General features: G+C 45.8%; 3 protein-coding genes across 7 annotated transcripts in view; 2 read left to right on the top strand and 1 right to left on the bottom strand.

The window, feature by feature from the left end:
• Positions 1-15,698, top strand: part of LOC144158244 (uncharacterized) — a gene marked incomplete in the record, with an annotated part of 583,448 nt that overhangs the window by 359,758 nt on the left and 207,992 nt on the right.
• Positions 1-15,698, top strand: part of LOC144158240 (uncharacterized) — a 185,152-nt gene that overhangs the window by 37,020 nt on the left and 132,434 nt on the right. The gene's annotated exons all lie outside the window — the stretch shown is intronic.
• Positions 772-15,698, bottom strand: part of LOC144158241 (uncharacterized) — a 200,119-nt gene continuing 185,192 nt past the window's right edge. For 4 of the 5 annotated variants that reach the window (XM_077688978.1, XM_077688976.1, XM_077688979.1 and 1 more), the window contains 2 exons: positions 12,314-12,416; positions 772-2,872 (listed from right to left, as the gene is read on the bottom strand). In XM_077688978.1, the coding sequence (XP_077545104.1) occupies positions 1,837-2,872; positions 12,314-12,416 (1,139 nt within the window). In that variant the 3' untranslated portion in view covers positions 772-1,836. Of the gene's footprint in view, positions 2,873-3,317; positions 3,515-12,313; positions 12,417-15,698 lie in introns of those variants that run through there. The other variant, XM_077688980.1, reaches the window with a different exon arrangement.

Genomic DNA, 15,698 nt, shown 5'->3' with positions numbered 1-15,698 from the left:
AGACACAGAGCATCATGAGCAATACCGAGGGGAACGCTCCAGCTGTTGAAGAAGACGAATCGAGGGGGAAATGCACCCCAGTAATAAATTGCTGCTTTGATTGACAATAAGTCTAGTAATAAAATAAATTGAACAAGTTAAAAGAGGAGGTGATTACAAGGACACTGCTTTATTAAAAACATGTACATCCATGCATCGGTGGCCTGGTGATGGTTTATTTAACACATGTACATCCATGTATTGGTGGGCCGTGTTTCAGAACCTCTTTTGACTACTAGGCAAACCTTTTCTGACACTTTTGCAAACAAGGGACCTTTATAGCGTGTTTACAATATTTCGTCCTTAATTAAATGCACATTTAAAACAATCAGTTTTTGATAAATGACACAGGCATGACATTTTTCTTCGTGATGGAATCTTGCATGACATATGAAACATGCTGTTGAGACAAATATTTTAGACATGGACAACAAACAGCTTTTTACGAGTGCAATTGCTTGTGCAGAACAGTTGTTGGCAAATGTTCTAGTTGTCACCAAAGTGCAATCATTTGCAACTTACAAAAAGCTTTAAGAAAAAGCTATCCTGATGTGGTTAACACACCCTGCTATTAACACAATCACCCAAGTGACTCCCACTAGTGAAACTATTCTTACGGATACTATACACAAAGCCTCACGATAGTGCAGTAGTTTATGCAAACAAGGCAGTCTCTTTTCTTAAGCTGATTCTCTCAGTGGCTACACATGTACTGGTTGCTACGCAGTGTAGTTCTTCATGAACACTCAGCCCCCCTTTCTATGTGTAAATCTGACAGCAGATGCGCGATTATGGCATTTCTGAGAGTGCACTCATTCATGAGTGACCAAGCTGGACTGAATACAGCTTTCCTGACAGGTTCTACAGATGGTTTTTCGCAAGAGTGCAGCCTTTCATAAGACTAGGTGAACTTCGTGATAAATGTGTTCCGACAGATGCTACACACACAGACCTTCATGCAAGAATGCAGCGTTTCACGGGTAACAAGGTGGGTTTTTGAGTAAAGCTTTTCTGACAGCTGCTTCACACAAAAGCCCTCACCAGAATGAAAGTTTTCATGCTTAACCAGGTTGGATCTTTGAGCAAAGCATTTCGATAGGTGCTACACAGATAGGGCTTGATGCTAGAATGCAATGTTTAAGGTTCACCAGGTCCCCTTCCTAGAAAATCCTGCTTGGCAAATGCTACAAGGGCAATTTTTCAGGTCCACCAATTTTGATCTCTGGCAAAGCTCTTCTGACAGCTACTACAGATAGCCTCTCACCACAGTGCAATTTTTAATGAACAACCAGGTGCTTCTTCGAAAACCTTCTGACCGGTGCTACTCACTTGGCCTCTCGCCAGATTGCAATATCTCATAATTAACCAGATGCCTTCGTTGAGTAACTCTCTTGTGACAGGTGCTGCACACATACACCCTCTGGCAAGAGTGCAATGTCTCATGGTCAATCAGGTGACTTCTTTGAGTAGCGTTTCTGACAGGTGCTGCACACATGCAGCCTCTCGCCAGAGTGAAAGCTTGTATAATCAAGCACACCGGTACTGCGTGTAAAGCTCTTCTAACAGGTGCTACACACCATACATAGCCTCTCGCCAGAGTGCTATCTCTCATGATCAACTAGGTGGCTTCTTTGAGTAAAGCTCTTCAGACAGGTGCTACACACATAGTGTCTCTTTCCAAAATGCAATCTTTAATAATAAAGCAAGCTGAAACTGTGTGTAAAGCTTTTCTGACAGGTGCTACCAACATAGCCTCTAGCGAGAGTGCAATCTCTCATGACTAGGTGGGATCTGTGTTTATAACTCTTTGGACAGGTGTTTATAGCTCTTTCGCCTCTCAGAGTGCACTCTCTCATGAGCAAGCAGGTGATCACTTCGAGTAAAACTCTTCTGACAGGTGCTGCACACATACGGCCTCGCGCCAGAGTGCGATCTCTCATGAACAACCAGGCTTGCTTTATTAGTAAAGCTTTCCGGACATTTGCCGCACACATACGGCCTCTCTCCAGAGTGCAATCTTTCATGAACAACTAGGTAATCTCTTCGAGTAAAACTCTTTTGACAGGCGCTGCACACATACGGGCTCTCGCCAGTGTGCGATCTCTCATGAACAACCAGGCTTGCTTTATGAGTAAAGCTTTTCGGACATTTGCTGCAGACATGCGGCCTCTCGCCAGAGTGCGATCTTTCATGAACAGCCATGTTATCTCTTCGTGTAAAACTCTTCTGACAGGTGCTGCAAACATACAGCCTCTTGCCAGAGTGCGATCTCTGATGAACAACCAGGGTAGATTTTTGAGCAAACCTTTCCTGACATTTGCTGCACACATATGGCCTCTCACCAGAGTGCAATATTTCATGAGCAACCAGGTTAGCTCTTCGAGTAAAGCTCTTCTGACAGGTGTTGCACACATGAGGGCTCTCGCCAGTGTGCGATCTCTCATGAACAACCAGGCTTGCCTTATAAGTAAAGCTTTCCGGACACTTGCTGCACACATACGGCCTCTCGCCAGAGTGCAATCTTTCATGAACAACCAGGTGAACTCTTTGAGTAAAGCTCTTCTTACAGGTGCTGCACACATACGGCCTCTCGCCAGAATGCACTCTTTCATGAACAACAAGGTTTGATTTTTTAGTAAACCTTTCCTGACATGTGCTGCACACGTACGGCCTCTCCCCAGAGTGCACTCTTAGGTGTCGCTCCAGATTAGATTTTTCAAGAAATCTTTTCTTGCGAACAGTGTAAGTGCAGCACATTTTTCTGGCGCGCAATTTCATTTGATGACGGGGATGGTTGCATTGCTGACAAGACTGGCAGGAACCAAGCTTCCCTCTGAAATAAGATTCAAGAAAAGGAAATATAAAATGAAGATATTGCAAGAAACCCGCGAAATGCGAGTTTGTGACCAACCAGAATAGGTGTAAACACAATATATGTATTTATAAAAACTGTTTACAATGCACACACCACAAAATATTCAAGGTTTCTGCCAATATTTTCACAGTTCTTTACAACTTCAGTCAAACACTGTTTGACAGAAAAGTGTGGCAACAGGTGACATATCCACATATCACATTGCAAGTCCAGTGGTTTAAATTTTCTCCAAACACAAAAGGAAACTTTATTATGCCAAACTAATTCTTGTCTCTTAGTGGAAATCACGTATGTTAATAAGGAAATAATTATACCTCATTCATTGTATGTAAAAATGCACAAACAATAAAGGCTTGATGCAGGTGAATTCAAGCTTGATTAGTTTATTTTCTCTTGCTTAAATGCTCCAAAACTGCATGGCTTATAAATACAGAAAACATAGCAGGGTGCTTCCACAACAAACGTCCTGGAACAAAAATCGACCATTGCCAATTCTGTTGACAGCATTTCTTCTAGTTGCCGATTATGTGTAAGAGGTCCACACACCGAGTATATATTGGCCAAAAAAATTTGAAGTCATGCGAGCACTCCTTCAAGTTTCTGCAAACAAAGAAAATGTGGTTGGAGATAAATTTAGAAAAAAGGGAAACTATGTAGAATGGCAAATATCCTTGTATAACCTTCCACTTTGTTTGCTGTTTGATATCCCATTATGGCTGAAGCCGTCTAGGAATTTTTAGTGTTCATTAGTTAAGTAAAAATGCAAAAAAGCACATTTTAAGAATTTTTCCCGAAGGCATTGTTAAATCTTCAGCCATAAAATTTTCATTATGATGATATATTCTTCGAGTGCTAAAAATAATTAGGTCGACTACAGACTTTTTAGACAAATTGCTTACGAGAATGTCCAAAAAATGAGTTTGTGCCAAAGTTCAGACCTATATGAAGCATCAAATCGTTAGAGGTAACATTACTTGAGACGGCTCATTATACGCACCCACCCTTTAGCTTTTCATTTAGGATATTGCAATCAAGTAAATGTCATTGGGAGGGACAAATTTTTTTGGAAGTTCGGAATCAGCCACATGCTTACGTGCCTACGACCTTTTGTGTGGCAGGCATGTGCACACCTGGCTCTTTGCTAAATGAACAGTTTGTGCAACTTGACACAATCAAAAATACACCATAAATGGCATCCTTCAGACAATTCGCCACCTTTTTCTTCGTCGGTCTTCGCACAGTCACTTAAGGGAACCGAGAATTTTGTAGTAGCAGTTAGCAGCAAACCTAATCTGACCGTCTGATGTGGAGGAAGAAAAATCAGTTAATTTTCCCTCTGCACTGCACTTAAAGGGGCACTGACACAAAAATTTTGCATCTTGTTTTTTTTGTTGCGATAAGTAGCTCGTGACCTACTTATAACCTGTAGAAACCTCATTTGCTTCAGCGTGCGACGGTTGTTTAATTAGAGGCATTTTCAATGCGGCCAGTCGCAGTTTCGGTTTCAGCGAGTGCCGCGAAACGATGGATTTTGTGGATTTTGTGTGAACAAAGCTGACCACGTGACCGTCGGAGGGATATCACAGAGCAGAGCCGACGTAGCACTGTCGAATCCGCATCGACGGCAGTTTCTACGAATGCCCCCACGTACTGATCTCGTGAGGCGCTTAATTAAAAAGCGACCGTGGATGTGACGCAGGCGCTGCGAGTGCAAATGCTACCGCGGCTAAAGAACGACGCGCGACGCTCGAGACGGTGGGTGGCAAGATGCGCGCTGGGAGCAGCCGGCCGGTCTGCCTACAGGCCCGCCTACAGATGTGTTCGGCTTAGCACTGCGGCGGATATTCGCGTGCCGCTCTCGTAAGCGGTGCAGATGACAATTTTTAATGCAACCCGCCATCGCATCATTAACTCCTTTCTCATGTAAGCCACCATGGTCGGGACTTGGGGACAATTTCGTGCAGCGGTAACAAGCTATCACTCGAGCTACCTGCACCGGCCGCGGCCGTGGCCGCCGCCTGCACAGCGACCGTGCGGCTAGCTCAGTGGGCTTTTCGTGCCTCCGCCGCGTTTTCGCATCCAATGGTAATAAACAGTAATAGAAACAGAGTGCCTGGAATCGCTGTAGAACTTTGGTCGCGGCCAACTGCCCGATGAGCTGACGAAATCACGGCGCCTCCGCCGCCAACGATCGGGTCGTTCGTTCTCGAGAGCAGAAGCTCCGCCCTCCGGCCCTCCGATTGGAGCGGCGAGCCGGGCGAGCCGGCAAAAAGCGCCGGCAGTGCGGAAGCGGCAAACACAAACTCGTGACGTGTGTGGATGTTGTTTATTTACAATTGCGCGTGGTCCTCTGCTGGCTGCTCGGTTGCGTTTCGCACACTTTAAAATTGATTTTAAATATGTTCTACGCTGTATTCGCCGCTGATATTTTGCAGATGATGTATATGTGTTCCCACCAATCTATCTCCGAAGTTATCTCGCCTTCAAAATTTTGTGTCAGTGCCCCTTTAACCTGGCTTATACACATCACAGCAGGGTACCTCTTACTGCAAACAAGAAATTCCTAGGTGAATGTTTTTTTTTTGCCTTGTGCTATTTATCAACAGGTGTTCAACACTTACCTAGTATAATACTCAGTTGTTTGTTTTTGTTTAATTGCCACGGCGAATCTTGAACCAAGCACATTCTTTTTTTTAAATGTGGGACCCAGATTACTGTTATTCTTTTGATATTATCTTTAGCCCCAGCACACAGGTCCTGTGGCATCAAATCTGACCTAGAAAAGGTTTGTGGAGACTTGCTCTCACTGCAAGACCTTAAACTGTGCTCTGACGCCGTCACATGCACTTTTGTTGCCTGTTGTGGCAAAAAAACACAATTCTACTGGCTGTTTATAGACCTCTTCAAGGTAGCAATGATTCACGAAATTCTTTTTGTTCTTCTATCGTGAAGAAGCTCTGCCAGAAAAATGATGAATTTCTTAGCTGAGGCAGATCTCGTTTTTGTATTCCAAGCACTGCGCTCTGAAATGTGTGTACTGCAACTGTCTTAGGCTCTCAACAGTAAGAATTGACAGCAAGAGTTTACCGAAACCCCTGCAGGTGCTTGCCGAAATACGTAACTACAGGGTGTATTTGAACTGTGTGTTGACCCAGTGGTATGACTCTGGTGCGTCCTGAACTACCGTATAAACCGAAATATAGGTCGAGTTTTTTTCCAAAAAAATCCGCACAAAAGTCACCCCTCGTCTTATATAGCAGTCATTGGCAGAATGTAAATCGTTGTCTGGCAACAATGTGCACCGCAGCCCATCGGCATCGCCATTCGTGTCAGACTGCTCTCTCGCACTATCAGGCCTTTATTTGATTTCGCTTTTCTCTAGTTTTTTCGTCTTTTACTCGTTTCTTGTGCGTGCGTGCGTACGTTTCTGTACGTCTCTGTTCCAAGATGAGTTGGCAGTCGACGCCAGTTCACCGCGGCGTTTAAGCTGACGGCGATTGAGTCACCGAGCACAATGGGAATATAATGGCGCAACGCCAGTTAGGCATTCCGGAGAAAAGTGTGCCGTACTTGCGGAGCCAGAAAGCTAAGCTGTGCGCGTGCTACCCTCGAAACCGATCGTTCCGTGGACATCAAGCGGTGCACCCCGTGTTGGAGAACAAAGTGGTGGACTTCGTCCGGGAACTTCGCTCACGATCGCTCCGGAGGCCATGCGCAGACGGGCTCCGCAAACTGTACGAGTGGATATCCGGCGACAACAAAAAGACCTATACGGGCCGGTTGCGACCGTGTCAAGCTGGGTGTCGTCTGGGTAGTCGCTGCCCGACGACATGGTTACACGAGCGTTCAGGAAGTGCCCCATCAGCAACGCGCCTGATGGCATGGAAGATGACAGTGCGAAGCAGTCATCCTTGGACGACTCTGAGACCTCGGAGGAGTGACTTCGGCAGGCATAGTGAGTGGCAGTGACGGACGGGCGTCGAAAATAAATATAGACATTGTGAGTGCGCTTCTGTGCCGAATTACTTTTTTTGTTAACTTTTCCCACCTCAAGGTAGGGGGTCGACCTATATACCGGGTCGACCTATAATCCGGTAAAGTACATAGTTATATTTTCCACATAATTCATCACCATGACTCTTTCGAGCTGACTCGGGTGGGCTTTAAGGTATTGAAATTGGCCTACTGCTTACTGAAGAAATGGTGGACATTAGGATGGTTCAACATGTACATGAACGTTTCCAAAAATTCTCCAGGAGTCAAAACAATGGTCCCAATATTACAGCGTACTCCCCTGATCCATTGGTCGACGTGTGTTATCCTTGATCCCGATGGCATCAGCCAGACTTTGCTGGAGTAGCCTCTTTGAGCAAGCCGTAGCTGAGTAGGTTGTGCATTTGCCGAAAACACGGTGTTCATTATCAAGTTGGAACAATGTTGTAGCCAAGAGCTCTTCAGTTGGCTCCTTGAGACCACTGGAGTGGAGCATTAATTGAAAGTTCTGGTGACACATGTAGCCATATACGGTGTGTGTACTGCTTCCACCAGCTAGAACAGTGTCGAGGACGCAAAGCTATGAACACTGACAAGCCACACTTTAAATCAGGCGCCCTCTTCCATTCATCGTGCATCTCTGCGAGGTTCATACACAGTCGCTTTTGGGGGCCTTGAAATGTGCCCTTTTTGCTTAGTAGGCAATATGACACAGTCATCCTCATAGAATGCTCTGATCGATGCCTTCATTTCTTCTCCAACTGGGCGACCACATTCTCTTTCTGGGTGCCTAGAATGCCACTGGCAGCCTAGATTTCCATTGCCTCTCGAACTTGTCTGGTTGCTCCGAAGAATTCAATTGTTCTTCAAGAGACCAAGAATGGGGCACCAAAGTAAGATATAATCATCTTTTCTCGCGTTTCTACCTGGGAAATTTTTTTGAGGTCGTTAATCAAGATCACAATCACTGAGAAGTAATTGGCCATGCTCATGTGAACAAGTGGATAGCTGGGTGAGCACCATGGATTTAGGCACCACTCCCGTTGCATTTTCTCAGAGTTTCCATAGGCCTCGGCATGCACAGCTCTCGCTCTTTGTGCACACATTTTTTTAATGCAGCCACCAGCAGCTGTGCTCGAGTCCTCTTCCGTTTCGTTGCCGGAGCTCACCTTCAGTGCCCACACACATGGCATTGAGATGTTCTATGAATGGTAGGGAAGTGAAATGATGGTAGGGAGTGAAATGGAAGTGAAATGAATGGTAGGGAGTGAAATGATTATATTCAAATTTATTTGAATTTTTATATTCAATTTTTTGACAGTCTTTGTAAAAAAACTGCTGGAGGGATGCAGCTAAACAGGGAACCAGTGAACTGTGCATAAATCAAAGAGTGCAATAAGACTAACATTATTGTTCTATCTGGTATGTAGCAGAAGTTACGACCATTTGAAGTTTGGGCTTGAAAGGTAGCAACCAGAAAAACCGGTTTTGCCTTCCAGGCCCAAACTTCAAATGGTCGTAACTTCTGCTACAGACCAAATAGAACAATAATGTTAGTCTTATTGCACTCTTTGATTTATGCACAGTTCACTGGTTCCCTGTTTAGCTGCATCCCTCCAGCAGTTTTTTTACAAAGACTGTCAAAAAATTGAATATAAAAATTCAAATAAATTTGAATATAATCATTTCACTCAAAAACAAATTTTATATCTACAATCAGAATGAGAAACTACATGTGCCCCCAAATTTTTATCATCATAACTGCAAAAATAAACTTTTTGATCAAAGACCCATGTGCCCCCTTAACTCTGGCGCGCAAGCCGAGATGGCTTTTAGCCACGCACACTGCACATACTACATGCGAGGTTGAGTCGTACGCCGCTCGAGAAAGATAATCCAAACCATGGGAAGCACTATCCACCCGCAGAAGCACAACGTCGCATTTCATCGCGAAACAAAGGCGTCCACAACACACACACCATCGCCTCCTGTAATGCCAAACGCATCTCGCACTTCCAAATGAGAGTGAGTAGTATGCCTGCAGTGCCCATATGCCGCGAGGTGGTGCCGCAAGCTGAACCGGGATCACGCAACCGTAACTGACTTCTAGAGCGGTTTGTGCCTTGTTGCCAGGGCAACCGATGTTTGATATTGTCAAAGAAATGGCGCTCGCTCCAGCGCTAAAAAGCTCAGAGCCGCGGCAGAGCATGTTTTGCCAACGTTGCCGCTCTCCACCACGCGTCGCCCCAAGCTGAACTGGCGTTTTGTGCACGGGTTCTGTATCGGTTTAAAATGTCTTTTTCACATGCCGTCGTCAGGAATTACCGCCGCCACAAAATAAGACCCGGCACCAGCGGGGCCACATCTGATACGGCGCTTTTTGGATAAACAGTGCGCTGTGCATCCAAGGGAGCGAGCGCACGATCCCCCCGTGCGGCTGCGAGTTCGCCGCCGATAAAAAGTCACGTGCCGCCGATAGCAAAGTTCTGCAGCAACGTACACCGCGAAAGGGCAAGGCCAGGCCGCCGCACACATGCGGCCAGATTTTTCGTTCGCTTTTCCAGCCTTTAGCGTAGTGCGGGATTCATGGTGTCAACAAAGCTTGCCCGTAGCAGACGGCATGCAGTGTGAGCAGCGCAATAGCGGAAGTACGTCACCGCCGAGGAGCGCAGCATCATGGGAGGGAAGCCTTGCGCGCCGTCAACAGGGGAGAGTACGTTGAAACGATGAGGAAACGCGGCTCGGCGATAATGCGCGGTTTTTGATTTACGATTTCTCAGCTAATACTCATCGCTTTAACAAAATTCTTGCAGGAGGAGATTGCTAATACATTGCTTTATTTGGTTACATGTACATCCACGCATCGGCGGAAGGTATTTCAGGACCCCTTTAATGCTCCTTTCCACATGAACCAAAAGTTAGCTCACCTTGTATTTTTCATTTAATAACCCTGCGAATTGGGTGGGTGTTCCTTTGAAATTTTCTGATAATCCAGATGGACATCATGCACATAGACAAAGTAGAAAAGTAAGCAAAGCGGTGTTAAAACATTCTTTATAGAACCCATTCATAACTAAAACTGACTAACCTGAACACCCGTATCGGGTACAGCATTTTCTTGAGGTACACTTGTCACAAAACATTGCCAGGCCACACACCAACTGTGCTGTGGATAGTGAACCTTTTCTGGTATTCAAAATATTGCCACAGATTCGAAACGAGATAAAGTCCAGTAGAACATTCTAACGCCCATGTTGTTATGCTGCAAAGTTTAAAGAGAAAAGCCTCCTCCAAAACATAACCCACCCATTTAGAGGTGAAACATTACATTACCTAAATTTCCTGAAAGATGGCCCACCCCCGAAGTTGTGCTAGCCTTGACGTTTTTGAAAGTCTGGGAAGCTCCACCCAAGAAGCATCTTGCATTCACAAATACTACCAATGACCGCACTTCGAGCAAGTGCCAACATCTGTACGGCTGAACTAATATTATAAAAAGAGAGCTGTAAAGGATGGGAAGTATTCAAGAGCGGCGTGATAAGGGAGCAGTTGAAGTCCTGTTGGCAGAGTGACATGGTGAGAGAAGCAGCTGCTAAACAACCCGAAGACAGTCATTCTTCTGGGTGCTACCCAACTGTTCATCTGCGGCCGCGTCCAACATCGACAATATGAATTAGCTACACGATTAATAGAATGAGGGAACTTGTTTATTGATTTCCCCAATGTTGAGTCAGTAAATGTTTGCTTGGGATGAAAAACGGTGTGCTCTCCAAAATCAACCCAGCCGTTTCTGAGTTTGTACAAGAGCTGCATGTGACCGCAGGGTAGATGGTTATAAAAAACCAAATATTGCAGACTCGGTTCTAAGAAAGCAAGCATTAAATTACACACTACATTTGTCTTCACAAATTCTTTTTACATCAGGGTATGCTGATTTTGCACGAGGATCTCCTATCTGTGTGAAGACTGCAGGGTAGACCAAAACCAAATATTGCAGACTGGGTTCTAAGAGAGCAAGTATTAAATTACACACATTTCCCTTCACATGTTCTTTTTACATTAGGGTATGCTGATTTTGGACGAGGATCTCCTAAATGTGTGAATAGTTGTGTTGTTTGTGTTTTTTAAGAGCATTGTTATTAGAAAACTAACAAATCACTTTAATTATTTGGGGGATGGATTATAAATGAAGTGATGAGAATATGTATGAATGTGCAAAAATATGCGTTGTCTTAGTGCAATGCTAACTAGAAAAACGAAACCATTAACTGCGGCACATATTCTTAAGATATCAATGAATACCTGACCTAATGTAATTTATTTGCACTATTTTTGGGGAAAACCTTTTATATCCAGCCATTTCAGAATGTTTGTTGGAGCTTTATTGTCCCGAGGTCACGAAGAAGTGCTCAGTCGAACATAGAACACATTGTGTTATCCTCACGTTGAAGAAGAAGCGCATAGCCGGAGCATTCTGTGCTAGGTGACTTAAATAGTGTGTAAATACTTCGCTCCCCATCTACCATGGCCCATGCATTTTGCCCTGCCACCGCATAACATGCTTGGTGGAGGGTAGAGGTCCATTCCAGTTCTGGCCCCAGCTACACACTTCATGGGCAACAGTGCGATCATTGAGGGGGCGTGAACTACATCGGGCAGCCCCAGCCCTGCTGCTACAAGCACTTGACGATGTCCTCCGCCCCATTGTGTCAGCCCATGATGTGGCGATCAAGAGCTCCAAAAGGAAACATGTGATGAGCCGACGGTGCTGTGTTTCCCGCCCTGTGGTCCAACGTGGTTACAAGCCCTTGCGAACATTGCTGCCATGGGCCAGAGTTCACCGAACCCAACATCGTCATTCACGGTGGCAAGAAATTCACTGCATATTCTCATCACATAATTTATCTTCACGGAACTCATCATGCTACCGCGGCCTCAAATGGGACGGTCACCTACGAGGGGGTTATTTTATGCCACCAGAAGCCGAAGAAGACGGCAGTGGCACGTACCGCTGCGAACCAGCGTCTACAACGAAGACGAAGCTGGGTGGGGCACACTGCCTGGCCTGGTCTGACCCATGGCCACCTTATACATTCTGTAAATAGACCCTCCATCATTCTTACCCATGTCCATCACTGAACATGCGCTCGCTGTGCACATACATTCTTCTTCTTCAATGTTAGGATAACGCGTGCATTCTATGTTTATTCATAAAAATTCTATATACAGGCTTTTTCGTTGTATCAGCCAGTTTTCCTTGCGCTACTCATACTTTTCCCACTCTTATTTTTATAAGAACTCATCGCTGCTAGATTTCCTCTCCCACACCTCTGCGCTGGTCAAAATTAACCGCTCTTTTAGATGTGAAACACTCACACTCACAGCATTCCAAGGATCCCAACCTACCCAGTGTTTCCAGAGTGTGGCTTGCAAGCGCAGCAGCAAGGACGAGTCTGATCTGCGATGTCTGCACCATCTTCTGAAGCAGCTCCAGTGTTCAATTCCTGGACTGAAAAAAAATCAAAGGTCAGAGCAGCTAAATGCAACGAGTGTTAGACGAACCATCAGACACGTTCTACAATTGAACACCCCATACATGGTTGCGTCTAGGTAAGATTTATTTATACAAAGGCTATATTAAAGCATTCAACAAAGCTTTACTCACATAGCCTGGAATCTCAAGCAGTATTAAAACTGGTGAAGGCATGATTGCTGGCAATGGGTGATTCACTCACCCAAAAAAAGTTCAGTAAATTTGCATAAAGTACTGAACCAAAGATGCTAAGATGTCCCAAGCAGCTATCTTTAATACTGATCTGTTGCACAAACACAGATGGTAATTCCTCTTAACAATAATTTTGCCCTAAATGGCTTGGCTTACAGTAGTCTAGTGTTTTGCTCACCCGCTAAGCTTAACAGGCTTAATTTTTAGTAACTACTGGAACTGCTTAGTGTCGTGTCAAAGGCATCCCAGAAAGGGGGTGTTTAAAACCTCCCGAAAAAAAGAAAAAAAACACACAAAGTTGTTGTAAATTTATTATGAATAGGACGGCACTAGGCCTGTTGCGGTGGGAGGGGGAAAAGAAAAGGGGGTTACGTGCGTCGCACTATGGAGGCTTCACACGCAAATGCCCACAAAGAAACGAGAATTTGAAGTGCATGCCAAGACCACATCAACCAACAAACGCCCCGTCCAAAAACCGTCGCGCCATGGACAAATATAGTAGTGCACAGGACTGCCGATCCAAGAACGCCGCGAAGGAGCTAAGCGGAACGATCACCAAATATGGACAAGAAAAGGACGACAGCCGAGCAGTGTGCCACGATGGAGGACAGAGTGGTTAAAAGCGTAGAGCACAAGAGCTTCAAGGAACGAGCCAGGGGGACACGGCCACGCCAACGACTAAGCCTACCAAGCCTGGGGAGGAGCGGGCTGACTTCGCATCGGCTGTGGCGTCCTAGTCGCACCACGAACCTGCGTATTCATGGCCCCAGCAGTGGCAGTCGGGCACCTGTGGCCAGTGTCCAGGCCCTGTCGGCCTTCAGTTCGGCGGCCCCGAAGAGCTATGTTCGTTCAAGGACCTACCTGGGACCTCCAGGGGCAGGTGCTACTACGAGGGCAACTTCTACTGTGGGACGCGCGGTGCTAACTCCGTCCACATAACAACCGAGTGCAGTGACACCGGCAGCACCACGAGACGATGGCTACCACCATGTCGCGGCCACGCAAGGGTGCGACCCGTCAGCTTCGACGACGGGGGTAGGCCAGTCCAGTAGGGACACGTAATATAGAACAGAAATAGGGACTAGTTGTTAACAGTGCTTAACAGATGATGTTTTAATGAGTAAAGCGTGCACCCGGGCCCTTCAACTAGACTGTATATGAACTTTATTGTAGCGGCTTTGTGTTTGATTATGTGTGGGATTATGTTTAGTTAGGGGTTTCATTGTTGACCGGTTTGGTGCTGTTTGTAGCTATTGTGGTTTGAAGGTACACTGCGTGTGTATTGCATGTGTTTCGTTAAACCGGTCAACGGCTCTCCTGCGTCAATCACTCTAAGCTGGCCAAGCTCAACACCATCATCACGTGACACTTAGCTTATGCAACTTATCCACCTTTTGTGATGACATGATGCTTATGCAATGTTTGCAGAGCTCATTTTTGTTAGCGGCGCACAGAACAATAAATACGCTAAAAGAAGTACGCGAGAAAATCACAAACAGGCACCCAGTACAAAACCCACAAATTTCCAAAAAGTACGCCGGAAAATCCTTCACTCTTGTCCACGTGGAAGAGACCTTGCCTTGTTCGTATGTGACCCGCCACAGTGGCTCAGTGGCTAAGGCGTTGCGCAGATGTTCACGAGGTTGTGGATTCGATTCGCGGCCGTGGCACCCACTTTTCTGATGGAGGCGAAAAACAAAAACACCCCTGTGTACGAGATTTCGGCGCACGTTAAAGATCCCCAGGTGGTCGCAATTAATACGGGGCCCTCTATTAAGGCACACCTAATCGCCTGCATGGCGTCGGCGCGTTAAACCCTACAATCAATCAATCGTCTGTACGTTCACTGCTGCCACATGAAGAGCATACATACTACCCAGACACTATCACTAGATCGTTCTGAGCACTAGATGTAGGAATGTATAAGTTGTAATATAATTACGGATAACAGGTGAAGTGTAGTAGATCGATAAGACAATAGCTGACACCTGCACACAAATTAAAGGAGCCATGAAGAGAAAACAAAAGTTTGTTTTATTCGAAAGATTAGGTGTTTCATAGTACCCCAAGCGCTTTCCCGGAAGCAAATGATGCTTTATTCACTGAGAAATAAGGCAATTTAAGCCAAAATTTTAAATCTCCCGCTAAAATTGAACATTCCGTGACGTGTACAATGACGTCATAGAGCCGGTCCATGAAACAGATACTTAGTATGTCGACTCCATATAGCACCCACACGCGGGAGTCGATCGAGACGGCGGCCATTTTAAAAATACTAGTAAAACCTAGTGCACCCGCAGCCCTAGTCATGGAATCGCCTGATCCGGAGAACAAAACTCTCGCCGAGGAGCTCGGGCTTGCATTTAACAACCTCACACCACAAAAACGCTCAATGCTTCTAAGTGCACGAGCGGCAAGAGTTGTGGGATACGCAGTGGACGGGAAAGCGACCATTCCGCGATAGCCACAACAGACGAACGCCCAGCCGTCGGCACCGCTGCCTCGTCAGCCCCGTCGCGACGGACGAATATAGACTGGTACGTATGTGCCGTATTTTGATTACGGTTAATAATAGTTCAATTTCAGTAGCAGTATCACTTATGCCAGTTGGCCGGTGTCGTGTATGGAAAGCCGTTAGCGCGAGCTCTTTGCTTCGACCAGAAAGATACGAGCGTCAATGCGCGGTGTTTACGGCATTGTTTTCCCCAAGGTCAGACCGATTTGACGAAGTCGGCGACGAGCGCCAGCATGTCCCAGGATTGAGCTAACGTAAGGGTCCCTGCCGTAACTGAACAAACTGAAGTTTTCAGTGGTTGTAAACTGGAAACGAGCTCGTAACGACAGCAGCAAGCCAACACCATTCAAAACTTACGCGACGACTGGCACTATCTCGTCGCTTCTTACTGTTCCTTACTCCCCTCGTTTCTATTTTTACCTTTGCTGGTTGGCGATATGACGGCCAACCTCCTGTGAAGGGATTACGATACGAAGCAAGGTCGCGGCTGTGCGTGCTTGAACGGTTCATTGGCCCCGAAGAGCCTCGAACCCGAAAATTCGTCTGCGCGA

This window comes from Haemaphysalis longicornis, unplaced genomic scaffold (genome assembly GCF_048455015.1).
Source record: "Haemaphysalis longicornis isolate Haplotype H1 unplaced genomic scaffold, Haemaphysalis longicornis Haplotype H1 scaffold_10, whole genome shotgun sequence".
NCBI lineage: Eukaryota > Metazoa > Arthropoda > Arachnida > Ixodida > Ixodidae > Haemaphysalis > Haemaphysalis longicornis.
This window is presented reverse-complemented; position numbering and strand designations above follow the sequence as displayed.